The sequence below is a fragment of the Hemitrygon akajei genome, chromosome 17 (assembly GCF_048418815.1).
Source record: "Hemitrygon akajei chromosome 17, sHemAka1.3, whole genome shotgun sequence".
Taxonomy (NCBI): Eukaryota; Metazoa; Chordata; class Chondrichthyes; order Myliobatiformes; family Dasyatidae; genus Hemitrygon; species Hemitrygon akajei.
The window spans coordinates 71,746,920-71,771,124 of record NC_133140.1 but is presented as its reverse complement, the minus strand read 5'-3'; the positions used below and the strand labels follow the sequence as shown (position 1 = coordinate 71,771,124).

The following is a 24,205-nucleotide window of genomic DNA, read 5'->3' as shown; positions in this document are numbered from 1 at the left end:
GGCCTAGCGAGCACTTGACGCTTTATGCTTTGGATAGCTGAAGAGGGGGATTTAGAATTTTTCTAATCTAAATCTTCTCTCTGTTTTCTCCCCTTGTATTCCCCTAACTTCTAGGCATGAGCCATGAGCCAAAGTCACCTTCACTAGGAATGATCTCGACTGCGACTCGGACTACTGCCACCGTAAGCCCCCTCAACCCTTCCTCCCTCAACGGCTCCATAGTGCCCAATGGCAGCCCGGCAGCTAACAGCACCTTGCCTGTACCGTCACCCCACTCTGCCAGCTTCGCTGCTGCGCTCCGCAAACTCGCCAAACAAGCAGAAGAGCCCAGAGGTGAGTGAGAGAGAGAGAGAGAGACAGAAACGCTTTGGATTTGTGTCTTTTTAAATTGCACTTGAATTTGTAAAAACAAATCCTAAAATGTAAAGATGCTTATCACCAACATCCCCTCTGTCATCCATTAGATGGCCTGGCACGATCGGTTTGGTTGCTTGTTATCTACACCGAGCTCATTAGGTGTTGACAGTCTCTTTGTGCCTGAACTTGTCAGGAGTTGTTTACCTGTTACACAAATTTTTGCAACCATTAGCCAAAATGTGATTGTAGGTTTGAGGTGAGAGGGAAAATATTTAAAAGGGACCTGGGGAGCCATTTCTTCATGCAGCGTGTGGTGTGTGAATGGAGCGAGCTGCTGGAGGAAGTGGTTGAAACAGGTACGATAACAACATGGGCAGCATGATAGCTTGGTGGTTAGCACAGCGCAATACGGTACCAGCAACCGAGGTACATTTCCCACCACTACCTGTGAGTAACGTTCTCTCCATGACCGCGTGGGTTTCCTCCGGGCGCCCGAAGGGACAGAAGGGCCTACTCCGCGCTGCATCCCAATAATTAAAAAATAAAATTTAAAAGACATTTGGATGTTTGGATAGGAAACACTTAGAGGGATGTGGGCCAAACATGGGAAGTAGACTTGTTCAGATGGACATCCTGGTCACAATGAACAGGTTAGGCCACAGGGTCTTTGATGCTCACTCTTCCAGAGGAACACACTTGGTGACCAAGGAGGAGATGAGACACAAAAGGCACTGAAAAACACAACAGGACAGGTAGCATCCATGGAGGGGTATGGACAGTCAATGTTTCAACTTGAGAACCTGCACCTGGACTTCATCAGTCACGAAGGGTCTTAGTCAACAATGTCAGCAACCCATTTCCCTCCGTAACTGTGACTGACCTGCTGAATCCTTCCAGCGCTTTACCTGTTGCTCCAAATTGCAGCTTCAGCAATCGCTGTGTGTCCAGAACTTTTCCTGACAGTGGATAGCACCGTGTAGTTGCTCCCTTGTTTAATGTCGTATTGTATTAAGACTATTAAAATCAGAAGTTCTGCTTGCCCAACTGAAAACCTGTCCTGAGCTTCACCAAAGAGATCTAATTTTGCAGAGCAGTGGTGTTGGATGGTTGGCAGTTTGGGCAGAGTATGTGAAGGAAGAGTGTGAGCAGCAGAGAGATGCAGGGTTTTCTGTGAACAGTGGAAATGATCAGGCAGATTGTGATGTTCCCTTCCTGACCTATGCATTCCTGTACAACTATCCATTATTGAAAGGCCTAGATAGAATAGAGTGGAGAAGATGATTCCAATAGTGGGAGAGTCTAGGACCAGAGGGCACAGTCTCAGAATAGAAGGATATCACCTCAGAACGGAGATGAGGAGTGATTTCTTTACCCAGAGCGTGGTGAGTCTGTGGTTTCTAACCACAGATGGCAGTGGAGGCCAAGTCATTGCGATGATTAAAAGCGGAAGTTGATAGGTCTTCATTTGTAAGGGTGTCAAAGGTTATGTATGGGGAGGAGACAAGAATGGGTTTGAGAGGGAGAATTAATCAGCTATGATCGAATGGCGGAGCAGGCCGAAAGGTCTAATTCTGCTACTATGTCTTATGGTGTTCCTACATAAATACTCCTGTGAATAATTCTGATAAATTATGGATTGAAACTTCAGAGCTGTGTCTGAAGCATTGGGCATTGGGCATTGTCTCAACAATCCCCAACAACCCAAATAGGAAAGCCAACCAGGGCTACAAGACTCTTCTTGTTTGGTTAAGCCAGCGTGTCCCAACCTTTTTTATGCCGTGGACCAAAACCATTAAGCAAGGGGACAGTAGACCCCAGGTTGGGAACCCCTGGGTTAAGCCAACCAGGGCTATGAGACTTCTTGCTTAGTTAATCATAGAGGAGTCCAACATCCAATAATTCTTCTCAGTAAACGGCATAGTGCATGCAAGTGAGAGAGAAAGAACTAAGAATGTAGAGTGAAAAGAGTTATATGACGACAGATCAATTATGCTTATGGTTGTGTTTTTTCCACTTTTTGGAAGATGCTTTAGTCTGTTCTTCGGGACTTGGTGCATGAAATTCCACTTCAGTTGTGGGCTTTTGCACTCTCCAGGAAGGCTAGCAAATCTTGTCCCATTTTTATTCCATAACTAGTAGACCATCTGCAGATATCCTCTCATAATTTATTTTATTATTGAAAGGCCTGCATAGAGTAGATGTGGAGAGGATATTTCTCATAGTGGGGGAGTCTAGGACCAGAGGGCACAGCCTCAGAATAGGAAGATGTCACTTTAGAACAGAGATAAGGAGAATTTCTTTAGCTAGAGTGTGGTGAATCTGTGGAATTCATTGCCATCGGGTACATTTAAAGCAGAGTTTGTTCATTCTTGAGTTGTAAGGGCATCAAAGGTTATGGGCAGAAGGCAGGAGAATGGGGATGAGAGGGATAATAATATGGAATGGCGGAGGAGACTCGATGAGCTGAAGAGCCTAATTCTGCACCAATGTCTTATGGTGTTAAGACCGCTGTCCAAAATGTCTATCATTCTTTTATGGTACAAAGTAACTGCATTTCCAAAGTGCCTGTTGGCTATAGAATATCTGCCACAGAGCTACCAAAATGTTTTCAGCTTATGATAAAAACATGCTTGTCTGAGTCATAAAGTCACTCAGACATGAAGCTACGGGTCACTCCTTCCTTATTTGGTTAATCGATACTTTTCCACAGTACTGGGCAAGGGAGAGAGCAGATGAGTTAAACTCAAGGAATGAAAATGTCTTTCTTGTTGAAAACTCTTTGGTCAGTGATTCATAAGCCAACTTCTGGACGTTTACCTGAGACACCTGGATCTAAGGTCTTAGCTTATGCTCAGAGATGGCTCTGCTTCATACACTTTCTGTGCAAAATACATCCGAGATCAAGTACTTTCATTCTCCCAGGCAAGGGGCTAATAGAAAACCCTATGCTGCTTGGTGCTCACGGGTATAAGTTGCCTCATTTGCAACAGACAGATGTAAATTCTATTACCGAAACATCTTCCAAAACACTTGTATCTTCAGGGCACTATTTGAAATTCAATTCATCCTAAATAATCCAAATGGCATATCATTTATTGTACCCTAAGAGCTTGTTTGAATAAAAAAACCTGCCCCTTTCAATATAGTTTACACTCTGATATGCTTCATTGATATTTCATCTGTCCCTAGGCTTTATGATGTGATGTTTCAGCACCAGGATAATGCCACACAATATTGCATCTCTGTCATTGCTTGTACACGATAGGAATGAGAGGCAGGAAGCTGCGCAGATGCCTGAGCGTTGTGAGATTTGCTCCTTTACACTTAATTTTTATTCTGTTCTTAAATTCACTTCACCACCCCCCACCATGCTCCTGAGCATCATTCCAGGAGTTTGCTTTCCTCTGGTCACGTACAGAATTCATACCTCGCACAAGGGCCATCTTTGTTGACCTTTGCGGACTTCTCTCAAAGTCCAGAAATTGTAGGTTGAAGCTTTACTCCAGAGATTTATCACAGAATTGTAGGATGACACGCTGCCAGTGGGGTGCTACATTGATAGAGCTGCCATCTTTTACATGTTATACCAGATCCTGTCTAGTTCGTCATGCAGACAAAATAGATTCCAAAGCTTTATTTTGAAAATGGGCACTTAAATCCCTCTGTTTACCCATCATCTTTGTTTTACCTTATCCCTCTGGCTCCTTCACCCCTTCTCTTTCCCCCCTCCTGCCCTCATGACCTACCCGTCACCCACCCCTTCCTCCCTCTTAGTCCCCTCCTCCTTCTCCTCATTCCACAGTGTACACTCATCTCTCGTCAGATTCCATCTTTCACCTATCATCTCCCTGTTTCTCACACCATTCCCACTCCCAGACTTCCCCCACCGAACTACCATTTCCCGTTTCACCTGGATTCACCTATCACCCACCAGCTCGCTATCCTCCCACTCCCTACCCCCACTATTTTAATCTGATTTCCGCCCTCTTTTTTCCCCCAGTCCTGATGAAGTGTCTTGGCCCAAAACATCAAATGGTTATGTCCCTCCACAGATGCTGCCTGATCTGTCAAGTTCCTCCAGCAGTTTGTGTGTGTTACACCTACACAGCTTCTCTTCACATTGCTAATTATGGAAGCTTGTTGTGTCGCTGTGTTTTCTACAACACAACACTGCTTTATTGGCTATAAAATGCTTCAGGAGATCCTCAGACTATCAAAACTGCAATAGGAATGCAAGTCCTTTTGTTCTCCCCATGGGCTTCAGCAGCAAGAGCTGAGAAAATCTTTGGACATGACAGCGAAAGCCACAAGCTGTCTTCAGAGCACTTTCCTAAGAGCTGAACAACGTACACTCCATCAGCTGACCTTTGGGCAGGGAATGGTGAGACTGATTGGAAAGGGTAAGATCTGTTAACACTGCAGACTACAGAGATTCAGTAAATAGCCGTTACGTTAATGGCTAAGCAATCCACCCGCCTTGCATTAATGATCCTGAAATATGAGTTCTAATCCCAGCTCAGCAGATGGAGAATTTAATTAAATTAATCTGGAATTAAAAAGATAGCACCCTTAATGGCGCAACTACTGAATTATCATAAAAACCCATCTGGTTCACTAATGTCTTTTGTGGAGGCAGAGATGCTGCCTTTACCTGGTCTTGCCTTTGTTTAAATCCGGATCCACTTCATTCTGGTTGACTCCAAACTGCGTTCTGCAATTGGCCAGCAAGCCTCTCAGTTCCGGGGAGGTTAGTGATGGCCAATAAATGCCCGCCTTTATAGTAAGCCCCACATTCCATAAACGACTCTATAAAAATAATCCTCCTGAAATAAATAATAAGGTTGGTGCTGATGGTAGACATTCACCATCCTGGCAGGAGGTACAAGAGCTTTGGATACCACACCAACAGGCTGAGGAACAGTTATTATCCTTCAGTCATCAGGCTCCTGAGCCAGTGTGGATAACTTCACTCACATCAACACTAAACTGATTCCACAACCTATGGGCTCACTTCCAAGGACTCTGACAACTTGGAGTTACTTATTTATTTGGTTTATTTGCAATTTTCTCAGTTTGTCTTTTGTGCATTGCTTGTCAGTCTTTGTTTGCGTGCAGTCTTTTAATTGATTCTGTTGTATTTCTTTGTTCTACTGTGAATGCCTGCAAGGAAATGAATCTCAGAGCAGCATATGATGACGTATATGTATGTTGATATTAAATTTATTTTGAACTCTGAACCTTGAACCCACTCAGCCCAGTGATGCACTGCTAGTGGTGGCCAGGAAGCCACTCTCCACCCTCAAATCAATCTACCCCAACCTCCGCGAGTTTTCCGGTAAGGAGCCACCAGGAAGAAGCTGGTCTTCCTCCTGACCAGCCTCAGAAAACAGCAATGACACCTCTACCACCACCCTGAATGGCGTCAGCATACTTATGGTAGATATTGCAGCATTCTAAGAGCAGGAGCTATGCAAATGCCCATTTTGTTTGATATGTGCGTGACTCTAAATATTTAAACAGCGGTGAGGCCGTGTGGTAGTTTCTCGGATCATCTGAAATGCAGATTGTGCAGATACGTGTCTCCGGACTACACAGAGACATCATCACGTGGCTGTTGCATCTGCTTTGCATATCGTCAAGGGCCATCTGTTGAGAAGATCTGCGGCAGCAGTTGCCAACATTCACAGCCATGACAGAGCATGGCAATCCACACTGAGCGGCAGTCACTGGGGAGAGGAGTACTGGACCTGGCTGGTACAGGGACTGTGTACTCCACCGCCTTTACAAGCTACAGAGTGTTTTAGGTGAACTTCGAATAAACGAGAATCTTACCTGCCCAGATAAACCGGTGCAAACGTGCATCCTATCCTGCTGGGATTGTGGGACTCTTCTGTAGATTTTCCCCGGCACATGTTAGGTTCACACGTGCGATCATTTCTTTGTTCCAGCTGAGTAAACATCATTGCGACTTGCGATTGATAGTCATAGGCCGAGCTGGAATTTGACCTTTCATAAAAAATAAGAGCAGATCAACACTCACGGCTCCTTGTGTCTTGCTGACACTTTATACCGCATTGGTCAGGCTGCACTTGGAGTATTGTGAGTTCAGGGCCCCTTATCTAAGAAATGATGTGCTGATATTGGAACAACGCACACAAAATGCTGGAGGAACTCAGCAGGCTGGGCAGCATCTATGGGGAAAGAAGTGCAGTCAATGTTTCAGCCTGAAGAAAGTTCATGAAATGTATTTGAAATGCTTGTTGGCTCTGGGCCTCTACTTGGTGGAATGAGGGGAGAATGAATAATGAAAGGCTTAGAAAGAGTTGATAAGTAGAAGATGTTTCCTGTAGTGGGGGGGGGGGGGTGTGGATTAGGATCAGAAGACACAACCTCAGGGTAAAATGATGTCCCTTTAGAACAGAAATGAATAGGCATTTTTTTAGCCAGAGGATGGTGAATCTTTATTTCACTGCCATAGATGCTGTGGAGGCCAAGTCATTGGGTATATTTAAATCAAATGTTGTAGGTTCTTGATTAGTAAGGGTGTTAGAGGTTACGGAGAGAAGGCAGGAGAATGGGGTTGTGAGGGATAGTAAGTCAGCCATGATGGAATGGTGGAGCAAAGTTAATGGGCCAAATGGCCTAATTCTGCTCCTATGTCTTATGGTATGTGCTGTACCTTTCAGTAACATCATGGCTGATCTAATCTTAGCCTCAGTTAGGAGTCAAAGAGGCACAGTTAGAAGCTCTGCTACCTTACAAATGCAGTGAGCCGGGTTCAATCCTAACCTGTACTGTTTGTGTGAAGTTTGCAAGTTGAGCCTTGGCCGCACAATTTCCTGGACATGCTCTGATTTCTTTACATTATGCCAAAGGCATACAAGTTGGTAGCTTAATTGGCCACTGTAAATTGTCCCTAATGTGCAGGTGAGTGGTAGAGTCTTTATTTCAGTTAGAGATGCAGCATAATAATACGCCCTTCCAACCCATTGAGCCTGCGTCACTCAATTACACCCTGCCACCTATTAACCTTCTAACTTGTATGTCTTTGAAATATGGGAGGAAACTGCAGCAGCCAGAGGAAACACACACGATCAAGGGGAGAAGCTACAAACTCCTTACAGTCAGTGGCAGAAATGAAACCAGCTCACAGGTGCTGTAATAGTGCTACGCTTAATGCTGTGCTCTTGTGCTGACTCTTAGGGAGTTCAGGCAAAATAAAATGGGATTAGTATAGTATTGGAGTGTTGATGTTTGGTGTAGAATTGGTAGGCCAAAAAGTCCCGTTTCCTCTTCTGAATCCATGATTCCAATTTCCTGTTTAATCCCAAATGCCTTTATCTCACCTGTCTCACAAAATTCAGTCTTCCTCAGCTTTGAGGAATCAGTCAATAATTTGGTCCCCACAACTTTCTGGGGTCAGGAATCCCAAACAATTATCTTTTCATGGTGCCTTAAATATACCTAATCACTTGGTGTCCACAGCCACCTGTGGCAACTATTTTGAACTAATTAGCCAGACCGAATGAAATGTTCTTTGGATACCGTAGGTGGTTACCCACCCCTGTTTGGTATTACCCTTTCTTGATTTCAATAGACTAAAATTGGACAGGCCATCAAACCAAAATTTCTTCCTAATCCATTGACTTTCTTAACAGGCAGGTAAAGGTTTAAATTGCCCCTAAAATTTGTTATTGTTTTAAGAGCTCTATCTGCAGCAGGAAGTGTAGTGCCAAGTGCAAACTGGTTTAAGGTCTTGTACCGGCATTGATTGACAATTCGTGACAATCCACCTTCACCCCCTAAAGTAGGGTAGAGTAATGTGAAGATTTAGTTAATGAAGTCAAGATCTTTCATTTGACAGGTAATTAGGCGAGGGTTAATTCGGGGGCTACTGGACTGTGTGGCTCGAATGGCTGAAAGGACCTGTATCTCTAACTGAACAGATAGATAAATAAATAAAGCATTTATGGAGGGAAATGAACAGGTGAGAGAAATGATGAAGGATCTCAGCCTAAAACATCGACTCTTTGTTCCCCTCCACTAATACTTATAATAAGCGTTTATGAAGCAGTCAGTATATCCCATACAAACTACATGGGACTTCTTCATCCATTAAGTGACTTATGGACCCAGTTATTGTGCCCTAAAGCTCAAAGTTCAAAGTAAATGCATGATCATATATGCGCTACCTTGAGATTTTCCTTCTTGCAGGCTTTCAGAGTAGAATAGAGAAATGCAATATTCTGTAATCAATGAAAAGCTACACGTGATCAAAGACTGCAAAATAAGACAAACTGCGCAAATAAAGTAAGTAGGTAGATTGATAAATAAATAAAAAGAACTGTGAATATGAGTTGTGGAGCCCTTGAAAGCGAGTCCGGAGGTTGTGGAAACAGTTCAGAGTTGAGGTGAGTGAAGTTTTCCACATTGGTTCAGGAGCCTGTTAGTTGAGAGGTACCTGAACCTGCTGGTGTAGGGCCTAAGGCTTGTGTACTTCTGCCTGGTTGTCGCGAGAAGAGAGCATGGCCTGGATATTAGGTCCTTGATATACATATAAGTATATATAGCTAGGGTGCCTCAGACTTCTGCACAATATTGTAGTAATTTTATGTATTGCTCTTTACAGCTGCAAAAAAAAAAACAAATTTCATGACTTAAGTGAGTGACGATAAACCTAATTTTGATATGGGTCTCTATTATGAACTGAGAGAGGGAAGGGGGCAAGGATAGGGGAATCATGGTTGGGAAAAGGGGAAAGGAGAGGAGAGGGAGTGGGAAGCACCAGAGAGATATTCTGTAATGATCAATAAACTTATTGTTTGGAATCAAAGCAACCTTACACAGTGTGTCTCCCTCCACCCTGGCACTCCCCCGTCAGCTGCCCCACACCCCTCCCGCTGCACTCCATCCTCACCATTCCCAGCGTGCTTTGCTCCAGCCAGATTTACAAACTCACTCTCCGCTCCACGTTGACAAATACAGAACTGTGCAAAAGTCTCAGGTGCCCTAGTTATATATATATGTGACTAAAACCTTTGCACGGTACTGTGGTTGGGCACGGCGGTACCCAGAGTAAGCCACTGGTTGATTAAGCAACACTGCTTTTTCTTGTCTCCTGCTCTTGTGTGTTCAGCAGAGTGTGTAGTGGAGGATGAATGCTGAAGTTGCTTGACGCAGCTCTGCAGCTGTCACTTTTAATTCAAATTTTGTTTAGTTAGCTGTATTATTTCTATATGGAGGAGTTAATTAAACACCTCATGTCTTGTGCAACAGCAGGCACTCAGAATTAAACTTCTCAGCCAAGACCTTTGAATCATTTAAATTCTGTTCTGGTTTTAATAGTATTGATTGTAAGCTATCAGAGACATAAATGATGTCTTTTTTTTAACCCTGGGAGGAGATTAGTCTGCTAATTGTTGTTGGCCTTGGTCTGACAAGATAAATTTCCTGGCTTTTGAACTGCTATCAGTTTGTTCCTTTTAACATTCTGCAATGTTATTCTTTTTTAAACCTTTTTTCTTGCTCTCCATTTGGAGAATCCATCCTGATGTTTTCATACCCCAGGGGCAACACAAATGCCTTTCAAGCCCATAACACTTCAGAGGTGAATCAGGGGATAGCGTCTGATATTAACAATTAGCGACACAAGACCACCCTCATTACTTGACTTCCTTTTACCTTCTGTCTAAGTGGTAAGGGTTTAATTTTATTTAACCTGGTGTTAAATGAGAGGAAACCTGTGCATTTAATCAAAAGCCAAGCTGCATAATTCAGAACGCACTTGATATTCCCTCAGCAGAAACACCTCTGAAACTGCAGGACCAGAAATGCTGATGAGGGGACAATACAAGGGAACTGTGAAGCAAGAAAATAATTTTCCGCAAGCCCTTTTAAGTGTTGCCAAGCTCTAAGCCTGGAGTTTATAATTTAACTAATGCCACATTTTCCTTACAAGGATTTAAAAGTCCACACGGTACCACTTTCTCAAGGGTTAGGGTGCAGGAGCTGGCTTGGGAGAAGGTTCAGAAAAAGTCCGTAAGAATGATCCTGGGAGTGAAAGGTCTATGAGGAACGTTTGGTATCGGTGGACCTGTGCTCAATGGAATTCAGAAGGATGAAAGAGGGATCACATTAAAACCTACCAGAAACGGAAAGGCCTAGAAAGGGGGGACTTGAAAAGGTATTTCCATTAGTGGGAGGGTCTAGGATCTGAGGACACAGCCTCAAAATAAAGAGACATCCTGTTAAAACTGAGATGAGGAATTTTTTCAGTCAGAGGGTGGTGAATTTGTGGATTTGTTACTACAAAGGGCTGAGGAGGCCAAGTCATTGTATGCATTTAAGGCAGGCATTCATCTTCCACGGAAGATGTTATATTGATGCATTTCTTGCTTCATAACCTGTGATTTCATGCAGACAAAGTAGCTTGTTGGTGGTTCTTAAATTACTTAGAGTTTTTCATTGTCAACATGTGGATAAATTGGTTTTGTTCTGGGATAACAGCAGCTGAAATAAATCAGAATTTAAAAAATGTAGATATTGTTAAATCTGAAACAAAATTAAACAGAAAATGCTGGAAAAACTCAGCACCCTACATTCAGAATGCTTGCCAAGTCATAACAAATTAAATAACTTGAATTTATATAGAGGCCAAGAGGCCAGAATTGCAGAAATGAAGATATCTTAAGGGCTGTGGGGCGAGAGAAGACTATAAACCTTCGACTATAGACAAGTTCCATATCAAACCCTGTGGCTTACGTTAGTCAGGGCTTATTGAGGTTTATTTAATTAGGAAGGATATAAGTTTTTTCCTTACTTCTAATTCCATTTGACATTAATGGCAGGCAGGTTTTGTCCACTGTTTCCAGCAAGCTTTGGCTTCTTTAGGCTTTACTAATAAGTAGCAGAGTGCAGTGAATCAGCATCAGGTTTATTATCACTGAGCTATATCGTGTAATTTATTGTTTTGTTGCAGCATAAAGTGCAAGACAACCAATCAACTTACTTCCAAGGACTCTTCATCTCATGTTCTCAATATGTATTGCTTATTTATTATTATTTCTTTCTCTTTGTATTTGCACTGTTTGTTGTCTTTTGCACACTGGTTGAACACCCAAGTTGGTGTGGTCTTTCATTGATTCTGTCATGGTTATTTTTCTATAGAGCTGTTGAGGATGCCCACACGAAAATAAATTCAGGGTTGGATGTGGTGTCATATACAGTATGTACTTTGATAATTAATTTACTTTGAACTTTGAAGACATAACAAAAATTGCTGTAAGTTACAAAATAAGATGTGCAGAATTAGAATAGTCAGGTGGTGTTCATGGGTTCATGGACTGTACAGAAATCTGATGGCAAAGGGGTAAAAGCTGTTTCTGAAACATTAAGCATGGTTTCAGGCTCCTGTACCTTCTCTCTGATGTTAGTTATGAGAAGAGGGCATGCCTGGATGGTGAGAGTCCTGATCAGTGGATGCTGCCTTTTTGAGGCATCACCTTTTGAAGATGCCCTTGATGGTGGGGAAGGCTGGAGTCCAGCCTGTGGTGAAGCTGGTTGAGTCTACAACCCTTTGAAGCCCCTCTCGATCCTGGGAATTAGCCCCTCTGTACCAGGCAGTGTCGCAACCAGTTTGAATACTCTCCACGGTGCATCTGCAGACATTTGCTAGAGCTGAGTTTCATCTCAATCTGGAGCTCTCTTCTTTGCACCCCGACAATTTCTCTTTCATGCTACCTAGTACAACAAAAGTCTGTCAGAACTGAGTGAGGTTCACCTCATTCACTAGCCAGATGTCCCAAAGTCCACTTCTGATCAGGAAAGAAATATTTACATCCATAAAGCACCTCTGATATCTCTGGCAAAGTGTTTCAAAGCACAATATAGTGAAAGATGCACAAAATGTCAGCAGGTAAATTGTACACAGCAAGCTCCTACAACCACAGTATGATAACATTGAGTACTGTTATAACAGGGAAGGACGTATGGGGTGTCCAGGGCAGGGTAGCACCTGTGGTGAAGGGGCTTGTTGTTTCTTTTCAAAGGTAGATCACTCTTTGGTCCCAACTGGACACTCATCTCTCACTTGTGCCTCCAAGTAGCTGTTTGCATGCGACAGCAGCCACACCCCGGTTCACCGATTTGACATGCAGGCCAAACCAGGTGAGGGTAGCTGGTGACTTTGTATCCCGTTGAGTTAGAGACGAGCATATGCCAGCATGTGAATCAGCTCTGGTGGACGAGATCCAATGGTCAGGAAGGAAGTTCTGCAAGGCTCCATGGAGAGTGAAGGGCATGACAAGGCACGGAAAACGTCGTGGTCATCCATTACAACCAAGGAAGAACCCTAATTCTGACGCTTATTGGTACCACTGGATCCTGGCTTTTAAAAACTCTCCCACACGGGTTTCCCGTCACTGTTGTGCATGCTAGACACCCAGCATCATATGCAGGGCGTACATATTGCCCAGGATAATGCAGAAGGGTCCTCTTTGAATTTGTGCCTGGATTCTCCTATACTTGCCTGACAGGAAACAGGAGACTGAAGCAGCTGGAACCTGGAACAGACGATGCACTGCCAGAGGATCTCAGTGGGTCAGGCAACATTTGTAGAGCGTGTGGGCAGACGATGTTTCAGGTTGAGACCCTTCATCTGGACTGTTTAGTAATAATAGGCAAGGTCTTAGATTAACATCTTATCAAAGATGATAGCATCTTATCTGGCTGGTGAATGGGGGGAGTCCAACTCCATAAGCTTAGGGAAATATTTATCGTCTGGCCAGCATGAGACAGAGAATGTCAGGGCTAAGGTGATAGCTCCCTGACTGTGTAGATTCCTTCAGTTTGGTACTAGAGCGTCGGACGAGTCCGTTTCACTGAAGCCTCTGAGGCTTGGTTTGAACAGAGAGCCTTCAAACTCAGAAACAGGAGTGGTACAAGCTGAGGCAAAACCGAGTGAGAAACAGATTTTGTCGTTGGGTCTGTGATCTGAGTGCTCCTGCTCCCACAGCAGTTACAGTTGCAAAGCTTCACTTTCTGCATTTGTAGTTAAAGTGGTGAAGTGAGAAACTGAGATTTTTGATCATTAAGAATGCTTTACTTGGGTTACAGAGTAGCGCTAGATATTTACATACCGATGTTTGTAGTGGGTGTGTGTTGAAGTTAGGGTGCATATTTATGATCACACATCTACATATATTTGTGAATATATTTGTATGTTAGGTCTATTATATGCATCGATGTCTGTGTGCACGCACGAGTGTGTGCATGTCTGCTTGTATCATTGCGTATATGCACGCACTAGTGTGTGTGCTCATGAACATAAGCACAGACACGTGTGTGTACGTGTGCAGAGCAGGGGCATGCAAAAGCAGTTTGGCAAAATTGGCTGCAGGTGGTCATTCAGTGATCTCTGCTGAGCAGCACCGGTGTATCTGGGTGACGTACTGAGTTACCGTGAAGCAGTGTCCATGATTTGCCTGATTCACCATCAGTTTTTTGGGGCTAAGGTGAGAAAAATAAAGACAAAATGGGCACTGTAGACGGTAGCAAACAAGAGAAAATTTGCTGATTCTGGAAATCCAAGCAACACACACAAAGTGCTGGAGGAACTCAGCAGGCCAGGCTGCATCTATGGAAAGGAATAAACAGCTGCCATTTCGGGCTGAGACCCTTCAGTGGGACTCATGAAGAGTCTTAGCCCTGAACCGTTGACTGTTTACTCTTTTCCATAGATGCTGCCTGGCCTGCTGAGTTCCTCCAGCATTTTGCATGTGTTGCAGTCGACAGTAGTGAGTGTCTTGCCCATATTCTGTTCAGGTAGCACAGCATTAAGGGGAATACTGTTCAGTGTTCCAACTATTACAGACCTCAGTAACTTTTACTAATACGAAGAGAGGCAGCAGAGTACCAGGCCCTTCCAGCCCAGCAAACACATGCCACCCAATTAACTTCCTAACACGTATGTCTTTGGAACGTGGAGCAAGCAGAAGCATTTGGAGGAAACACACACAGTCGTGGGGAGAATGTGCAGACAGTGGCGGAATTGAACCCGGGTCACTGGTACTGATGTGGCATTATGTTAACCTCTCACTTCCGTGCCGCCCCAGTGCTAAAGGGCTGTAATCAATTATTTTGTCCTTCTCAGAAGCAAGGTTGTGTTTAAATGAATGATTTCCTATGCATTCCGTGGCCTAAGGTAGTGGAAGCCTTTCAGTCAGAAGTCAGTTACCTCAATCTGGAAGTTAGTTATCTCAATCTAAACTTGCAATGTCCAGTTTCCTTTTAAAGACATTCATTTCCTCTTACTCTTCAACACAGTTTCCCCAGTACCTAAATCTAAAATTACAACTGAATTTATTCCCATTTTATACCGTCTGCCTCCAAATATTTTCTCTGTCCACCCCCCAGAAGTACAACACCATCAAACTAGCTTTTTCTTGGCTAATTATTCGTGTAATTGCATAGTCTTAAGGACTTGTATTAATTTGCAGAGCAAATCAAGAGAATTTTGCTAAAACTATACTAAACTCTACTTATCCGCAGACAAGGGGGTTACTGTAGTCGTCTGGTAGACTGATCTCTACCTTGCTGAGGCCTGGCAACTTCTGTCAGACACCTCCTTCTACTTACCCCTCGAACAGGACCCCACTAAGGAGCACCAGGCCATTGTCTCCCACACCATCACCAACCTTATTGTCTCTGGGGATCTCCCATACACTGCCACCAACTTCATAGTTCCCTCATCACACCTCTCGTTTCTACCTCCTACCCAAGATCCACAGACCTGCCTGTCCAGGTAGGCCTCATTGTTTCTGTTTGTTTTTACCCCACTGAACTTACATCTACATACCTTGACTCAGTTTTATCCACCCCCGGTTCATTCCCATCCTACCTACATCCGTGACACTTTGCACGATCTTTTCAATGATTTCAAGCTCCCTGGCCCCGATCTTCTTATTTTCATTATGGATGTCCAGTCCCTATGCACCTCCATCCCCCACCAGGAAGACCTCAAGGCTTTTTGTTTCTTTCTGGACACCAAACTCAAAACAGTTCCCCTCCACCACCACTCTCCTCCATCTGGCGGAACTTGTCCTCACTCTCAATAATTTCCCCTTTGGCTCTTCCCACTTCCTTCAAACAAAAGGTGTAACCAGGGGCACTCACATAGGTCCCAGCTATGCCTGCCTTTTTGTTCGCTATGTGGAACAGTCTATGTTCCAAGCCTACACTGGTATCACTCCCCAACATTTCCTTTGCTACATCGATGACTGCATTGGTGCTGCTTCCTGCATGCATGCTGGGCTCGTCAACTTCATCAACTTTACCTCCAACTTTCACCCTGCCTTCAAATTTGCCTAGTCCATTTCCGACATCTCTCTCCCCTTTCTTGATCTCTCTGTCTCTATCTCTGGGGCAGCATATCTGCTGATGTCTATTATAACCCACTGACACACACAGCTACTTGGACTATACCTCTTCCCACCCGTTAGCCATCCCCTTTTCTCAATTCTTCTGTCTCCGCCACATCTGCTCTCAGAATGAGGCATTTCATTCCAGAACAAAGGAGATGTCCTCCTTCTTCAAAGAAAGGGGCTTCCCTTCCTCCATCAACTGCATCTCTTCTATTTTGCCCTCACCTCATCTTCCCGCCATCCCAACAGGGGTAGGGTTCCTCTTGTCCTCACCTACCACCTCACCAGCCTCCACGACCAGCACATAATTTTGTAACTTCTGCCTTCTCCAACAGGATCCCTCCAACAAGCACATCTTTCCCTCCCCCTTACTTTCTGCTTTCCGCAGGGATCGCTCCCTAGGCGACTCCCTTGTCCACTCATCCCCCCCATCCCTTCCCACCGATCTCCCTCCTGGCAAGCAGAGCAAGTGCTACACCTTCCCCTACCCCTCCTCCCTCACTACCATTCAGGGCCCCAAATGATTCTTTGTGAGGTGACACTTCAGCTGTGAGTCCTTCAGGGCCCCCCCGGTGTGGCCTCCTGTGTATTGGTGAGTCACAATGTAGATTGGGAGACCACTTTACTGAGCACCTACGCTCTGTCCGTCAGAAAAAAATGGGGTCTCCCAGTGGGCACCCATTTTAATTCCACTTCCCATTCCCATTCCGACATGTCAATCCATGGCCTTCTCTACTGTCGCGATGAGGCCACACTCGAGTTGAAGGAGCAGCGCCTTATATTCTGTCTGGATAGCCTCCAACCTGATGGGACGAACATTTCTCAAACTTCTGGTAATGCCTTACCTACCCCACTCCCCCCTCTTCACCATTCCCCATTCCCCTCTCTCACCTTTCCTGCTCACCACCTCCTCTGCTCCTCCCCCTTTTCCTTTTCCCATGGCCTCCTGTCCTCTCCTAGCAGATTCCCTCTTCTCCAGCCCTGCATCTCTTTCACCAATCAACTTCCCATCTCTTTACTTCCGGTTTCACCTGTCACCTTGTGTTTCTTCCTCCCCCCCATCTTCGTACTCTGACTCTTTTCTCCAGACCTGCTGAAGGGTCTCGGCCCAAAACGTCGACTGTACCCTTTTCCATAGATGGTGCCTGGCCTGCTGAGTTCCTCCAGCATTTTGTGTGTGTTTGCTGAGAACTCAGCTTACTTTTGTTTCCTGTGTTAGTGATTAATATTCAACTGTGCCGCGATCACAGTTGGGCACATCCATTTCAGATTCCAAAGCTGGCACACGCTGTACATAAAATAAAGCCAACAACCATCCAAAACAAATGGCCTGAGAATTCTGCCTGTTCCCAAATTATTTCCAATGTTAGCAAAATTTCCTGAGAATTGTGAACAGGTTGCTTTTGTTTGTCAAAAGCGGAATATGTTCCCTCCCCATCTGCCAGTCTCTCTGCTGCTGAAATTAACGAGTCCCAGACACACAATCACCGTGACCATAGAAGCTCTGTCATTTGTTTCTGGTTCTCTTTCCAAGTGGTCATCTTTTAATTCCACCTTCCCAGTCCTTTCTGCTTTAATGCCCATCCAGAGGAACACACACAAAATGCTGGAAGAACTCATCAAGTCAGGTAGTATCCATGGAGGGGAATAAACAGTCAACATTTCGGGCAGAGACACTTCATGAGGACTGGAACAGAAAAGGAGAGAAGCCAGAATTAGAAGGTGGGAGGGGGAGGGGGAGGAGTACAAGATGGCAGCTGATAGGTGAGACCAGGTGAGAGGGAAGCCGGGTGATCTGAGAAACTGGGAGATAATAGAGATAATAGGTAAAGCGCTGAAGAAAAATGAATCTGATTGGAGGAACAGTGGACCATAGAATAAAGGGAAGGAGGGTTCTTCCCCAGCATTTTCCAGACCTGATGGAAGGTTTTGGCCTGAAATGTCATCTGTTAATTTCCCTCCAGAGATGCTGCCTGACTTGCTGAGTTCTTTCAGCATTTTGTGTGTGTTTCTCAAGAGCTCCAGCATCTGCTGGATCTCTTCTGTATCGATCTATAGGAACGTGTCTCTGTCACTTCTCATGATCTTTAGCCAATAGCCCAGTGCAGGGATGTCTACATTTTGAGGTACTTCTGAGGGTACATTTGTCTTTATGTGTTGGTAATTGCATTAAAGATTTCTGCCAGATTGTTGCTTCAGTGTCTGTCTTCTGCCAACAGTGGCTGAACCCCAGCAAGAATGGGTGATCTTATCTCAGGCAGTGCCCTCCCCTGTGATGTTTGAGCTCATGCTGTCCCATGGTAGGTTCTTGGTGACAGCACAAGTCTGATCAGCAGAGCTCTTCCCCCAAATAAATAATCAGAGAAAGCATAATCTCTCCCTTGGCCTGACCTGCCAGCTTCTCAGACACAGAGCCTGGCGCTGGTAACATGCTGATTGAAGTGCCCAGGGAGGCAGCACTATAGATAGAGTCATAGAGAACTACAGCACAGAAACAGGCCCTTTGGCCCATCCAATCAATGCTGACTTGGGTTTACTGCCTAGTTCCATCTACTTGCACTTGGACCATAGGCCTCTGTACCCCTCTCATCTGTGTACCTGTTCAAACTTCACTTGAATCCATATCCACCATTTCCACTAGCAGCTCCTTCTGCACTCATACCACACTTTGACTGAAAATGTTCCTTCTCACCTTAAATAAACCTTTAAGATGCCCCTTAAATAAACCTTTCACCCTAAACCTACGTATGAGCTCTGGTTCTAGTGTCACCTAACCAGGGTGGGGAAGTGGGTCTGCATGCATTCACTCTGTCTAAACTCCTCATCGTTTTGCATATAAGGTCTCCCCTCATTCTCCTGTGCTGTAAGAAATAAAGCCCTCACCTATTCAACCTATTCCTGTAACTCAGCTCCTCGTGTCCTGGCAACATCTTTCTCTGCACTCTTTCAAGCTTATTGCTCCTCTTTCCTGTGGGAAAGAGGATTTCCCACGCATCGATCGCGTTACTGAGCAATACAGTAGCAGAGAGATGACTGTCACATTGCAAAGATCACAGATCCTGTAATTTGCAAGATCCCCCCCCCCCATTCTGCCAGAAGAGTTGGGGCACCAATCGCGCGGCTGGCGACAAGAACCAGGTCGTTATCACGACTGGGGTGTGTGGTCATTGCTCGTGAAGGCGCTTTAGAGGCACCAGCAGTAGAACTCCAATCCCTAATCATCACAGCTGGGGGAGCTCAGCAACGCTTCTCTGCCAAGGATTCAAAGATGTTTTTTCCACTGCGGTTCTGTAAAATAAACTGTCTTATTTAAAGAGAATTAGTCCACTTTCTCTGGAATCAGTTACCTTGCATAGCAAACTTACTGAGGGCCTTACCCAGACCTGAAGGGAACATACTTGCTGACTGCATAACTGGGCATTTGGAGTGCATTAGGATGTAATTAATTGACACACAATTATATTTAAGACCCAAGGTGCCCCTGCCTCTTGTTTGCATCAAAGCGATTTGCCTTTCCCATTACTTCTGTTATTTACAACTTTTAAATTTTTATGGCCGGAGATCTCAGGAGAATTGTGAACACTTAGATTAGGGAATAATTTACCAAAAACAAGAAGGCCTGTTTTCATCTGGACCGAGGCCGCCAGGAGCTGTTCTCCCATCAATGAAAAAGTAGTGTAAGTGGACGGATGCCGCAAATTCATTAAAAAATTTCAGATGCTTTAGAGGAGGCCGAATCTGAAGTCTACAACGTGGCATTTGGGCTCAATGGTCCATTGTGTTGGAGGGTTGTGGATAAAGGAATGAGGCTTAATCCAAGCATATCGTTGTGGCTGTTCCAGTATGACATGTAGAAACTGCAGTAAAGGAGCATCCAGTTAGATACCTTCTGCCTTGCTTGTTATTATTGGAAGTGTGGGTCAGGCGTCTTGTGCCCTGTCCAAAAGCATATACCAGCCAACACTACCAAATGGCCTGCCATTTCAAAGTCCAAGTAAATTTATTATTGAAGTATGACGAGTACATGTCACCATAATGTCACCTTGATTTTAATTATTTTTGCAGGCCTTTACAGGAAAATAAAGAACTACAATAGAACTTATGAAAAGCTATACATAAACAAATACTGATAAGCAACCAATGTGCAAAAGAAGACATTATGCAAATAAACAATAATCAGAATTGGAATCGGGTTTATTATCACCAGCATGTGACATGAAATTGGACAACATAGCAGCAGCAGTTCAATGCAATTCATAGTTTAGCAGAGAGAGAAAAAATAAAATAAAACAATAATAAATAAACAAGTAAATCAATTATGTATATGGAATAGATTTTTAAAAATGTGCAAAAACAGAAGTATTGTATATTTTTAAAAAGTGGGATAGTATCCAAAGCTTCAACTTTGGATACTATCTTTGGATACTTCAACTTTGGGGAAGAAGCTGTTCCTGAATCGCTGAGTGTGTGCCTTCAGGCTTCTGTATCTCCTATCTGATGGTAACAGTGAGAAATGGCATGTCCTGGGTGCTGGAGGTCCTTAATAATGGACGCTGCCTTTCTGAGTCACCGCTCCCTAAAGATGTCCTAGGTACTTTGTAGGCTAGTGCCCAAGATGGAGCTGACTAGATTTACAACCTTCTGCAGCTTCTTTCGGTCCTGTGCAGTAGCCCCTCCATACCAGACAGTGATGTAGCCTGTCAGGATGCTCTCCACGGTACAACTATAGAAGTTTTTGAGTGTATTTGTTGACATGCCAAATCTCTTCAAACTCCTAATAAAGTATAGCCGCTGTCTTGCCTACTGCATCGATTTGTTTGGACCAGGTTAGATCCTCGGAGATCTTGACACCAAGGAACTTGGAAACTGCTCACTCTCTCCACTTCTGATCTCTCTATAAGAATGTTTATGTATTGAGATACAGCGCAGAATAGGCCGTTCCAGCCATTAAAGCCACACCGCTTAGTAACCCCCAATTAATGCTGGCCTAATCATGGGACAATTTACAATGACCCATTAGCTTTGGACTGTAGGGGGAAGCCTGAGCTCCCAGAGGAAACCCACATGATCACAGGAAGGATGTACAAACTCCTTACAGTCAGCAGTGGGAATTGAACCCAGGTCACCTGTACTACCATGCCACACATGAGGTGTAGAATTCTTGTAAGTCAGTCTATAGGTTGTGGAGTCAGTCAGATTTGAGGTGAGTAAAGTTATCCATATTGGTTCAGGAACTTGATTGTTGAGAGTACTAACTGTTCCTGTACCTGCTGGTGTGGGGCCCAAGGCTCCGGTACCTCCTGTCCGATGGTAATAGCAAGAAAAGGATATTCCTAGGATGGTGTGGTTCTTGATGAATGCAATTTTCTTATAGCAGCCCCCCTTGTAAATGTGTGGAGGGCTTTATCTGTGATAGACTGGGCTGTATCCACCAGTTAATGTAGACTTTATTGCTTCCATTCCTGGGCATTGGTCTTTCTGTACCAGTGTGGGGATTCAGGATTCCTTCTCATGCAAATTAGCTGCTGAATTTTCTGAGCTGACAACCTACAGGTTTTTTTTAAGGTTAGGCATTTAACTGAGCAATCACTTGAATGTCTTTGTTTTCCAGGATCTTCGATAAGCAGCGAGTCCTCTCCAGTCTCCTCTCCGGCCACCAATCACAGTTCTCCTGCTAGTACGCCCAAAAGAGGTCCGATTGGAACCATCCTTGTTCCTCCAGCTGGTCACAGTGTTCCCAGCACTCCCCCCGTGGTGACAATTGCCCCAACCAAAACCGTTAATGGGCTTTGGCGGAGTGACAGCAGACAGGTAAGTTCACCCTTACTAGCTGAAGCTTTCAGAGGAAAATTGAGGGCACTGAAACAGCAAAGAGGTTAGTCTGGGATTGAATTTCAGCTCCAGCTTCTCCTTGTATTTTAGTTTTGATTCCCATGTGTATGAGACGAAGGTGGAGCTGAGTGGAACCTGGGCTGTGGCCTCATACACTCAGTGGCCATTTTATTAGGTACACGTGTCCACCTGCTCAGTAATGCAAGTATTTAATCAGCTAACCATGTGGCAGCAACTCAATGCATAAAAGCATGTGGACATGGTCAAGAGGTTCAATTCTTGCTCAGATTAAGTACAGGATGGGAAAACATGTGATCTAAGTGACTTTGACCATGGAATGATTGATTGTGATAGACATGGTGATTTGAGTTTCTCGGAAATTGCTCATCTCCTGGGATTTTCACACTCTTGGGTTTATAGAGAATGGTGTGATAAATAAAAACATCCAGTGAGTGGCAGTTCTGAGGGCAGAAATGTCTTGTTAATAAGAGAAGTCAGGTCAGGGCAGACTGGTTCAAACTGGCAAGAAGGCAGCAGTAGCTCAAATAACCACACGTTTCAACAGTGGTGTGCAGAAAAGCACCTCTGAGCCCACAGCACACCGAAACTTGAAGTGGATAGGCCACAGCAGAAGAAGACCACACCAGGTCCCACTCCTGTACCTAATAACGTGGATCAGGCCCTGACGAAGGGTCTCAGCCCAAAATGTTGACTGTTCATTACTCTCCATAGATGCTGCTTGATCTGCGGTAGTGGGAACTGCTTTCTAGCAAAGGATAAGTAAATGGTGTGGCTCTCCTAAGGGCATTTGGCCCAGCTCTCTGTCTTCGTTCTCTTTAGGACTGCAGATTTTAGAGGTAATTTGCTTCGCAGCTTTGAAGTTTTGCCTTTTCCTATCTCCCAGTTTCTCTTGCTGTCCAGGTTAGGCCAGTTGTAACCACAGGACAAAGTGTTGTCCTCAGTTACTGGTCTGAGCCACGAGCCTTTATATCCACATGGACTCCCTCCAGTTCCACCTGCTCGGAGACCATAGTTGTGGGACTAATAAAGTCCAAAAATACAGTAGACATTTGTATATCACACTTGAAGTTTGAAAGGATGTGGTCACTGTTTTGATGCATAGAATTCAGCAGCCGATTTATGCAGAGCAACATAAGACATTGGAGCAGAATTAGTCCGTTTGGCCCATCAAGTTTGCTGCACCATTCCATCATGGCTGCTCTCAAACCCATTCTCCTACCTTTGGCATCCTTCCCGATGAAGAAACTATCAGCCTCTACTTTAAGTATACCCAATGACTCCATAGCTGTCTGTGGCAATGAGTTCCACAGGTTCACCACAATGCGAGAAAATTGTGAAAGTGGATTGAGTATTGGCTGGAATATATTGTCACATAAAACTAGGCATGCAAAGTTATCAGGAATATAGAAGGTTTACAAAATTATGTGGGGCATAGATAGGGCTAATGCAAGCAGGCTTATTCCACTGAGTTTGGATGAGACTAGAACTCGAGGTCATAGGTTAAGGGTGAAAGATGAAATATTTAAGGGGAACTTCTTCACTCAGAGGGCTGTGCAAATATGGAATGAACTGCTGTCAGAAACGGTGTATGCGGCTTCAGTTGCAACATGTGAGAGAAGTTTGGGTAAGTACATGAATGAGATGAGAGGGATATGGAAGGCTATGGTCTGGATGTGGGTAGAAAGGACTAAGCAGAATAACAGTTCAGCACTAACTAGATGGGTCAAAGGGCCTGTTTTTGTGCTGTAGTGCTCAATGAATCTATACCCTTCATCAAAATAGCATAGTGGAAGCTTTTGCATTCACTTGAGGACAAACAGGACTTTGTCCCATAAACAACTGACATTGCAGTGATTCGGAAAGTCAGCCCAGACTTTTGTGCTGAAGTTCCTAGGCTGGGACTTGAACCTGATCCGTTTTCCGAATCTGCCACAGTCAGTGCCCTGCGTCTCCAGGGCTTTAACTCTTTTTGTGGCGCAACCTGACGAGAGTGTTCAGATTTTAGATTCCAGCGCATTCCTCCATTAGTGCAAGGTGAATGTGTACACTGCACAAGTCAGCTCTTAATGGATTAATCAAATTATCACCCAGCTACACTGGGAACAGGAGCATTCAGTGTTCCAGCTAATTGTCTGATTAGGACCCTGCTCAGTAAACCAAATCAGTTCCGATGCTTGAGACTAAATGTAAAATGTAGTTCTCGTGTCTTGCATTGTGCATGAGAGATTTCATTAATAAGAAGAGCTTGACTGATTTGCTAGTGCCATGACAAGCATGCAGCTATAACTCTGATGGAGAACGGTTGCTGAATGTATTTGTTTTCTTTCCCTTCCAAAGAATAATTGACTCTCTGGGGTCCTAAAGCAAGCAGAGTTTACTTGCCTTTATCTGATTTATGTCCGCTTAATCCATTCGGGAGAATATTCCTGTTGGTGGTATGGCCTTCAAAGTTTGTCAATTGCTGTCGGGAATTTATTAAGTTAGAAAGGGGTGGGCTGGTGGGGGTACACAGGGGTGGTGGGTGAATCCTTGACATCAGTGATCCAAATTCAGCTGGAACAAGTTCAGTAGTGGAT

At 44.3% G+C, this 24,205-nt stretch overlaps 1 protein-coding gene across 2 annotated transcripts in view; it reads left to right on the top strand.

Annotated features, from left to right (window-relative positions):
- Nucleotides 1-24,205, top strand: part of gse1b (Gse1 coiled-coil protein b) — a 717,669-nt gene that overhangs the window by 611,369 nt on the left and 82,095 nt on the right. The window contains exons 3-4 of one of the 2 annotated variants that reach the window (XM_073070369.1): nt 115-333; nt 21,388-21,587. In XM_073070369.1, coding sequence (XP_072926470.1) covers nt 115-333; nt 21,388-21,587 — 419 coding nt within the window. The remainder of the gene's footprint in view (nt 1-114; nt 334-21,387; nt 21,588-24,205) is intronic. The other variant, XM_073070370.1, reaches the window with a different exon arrangement.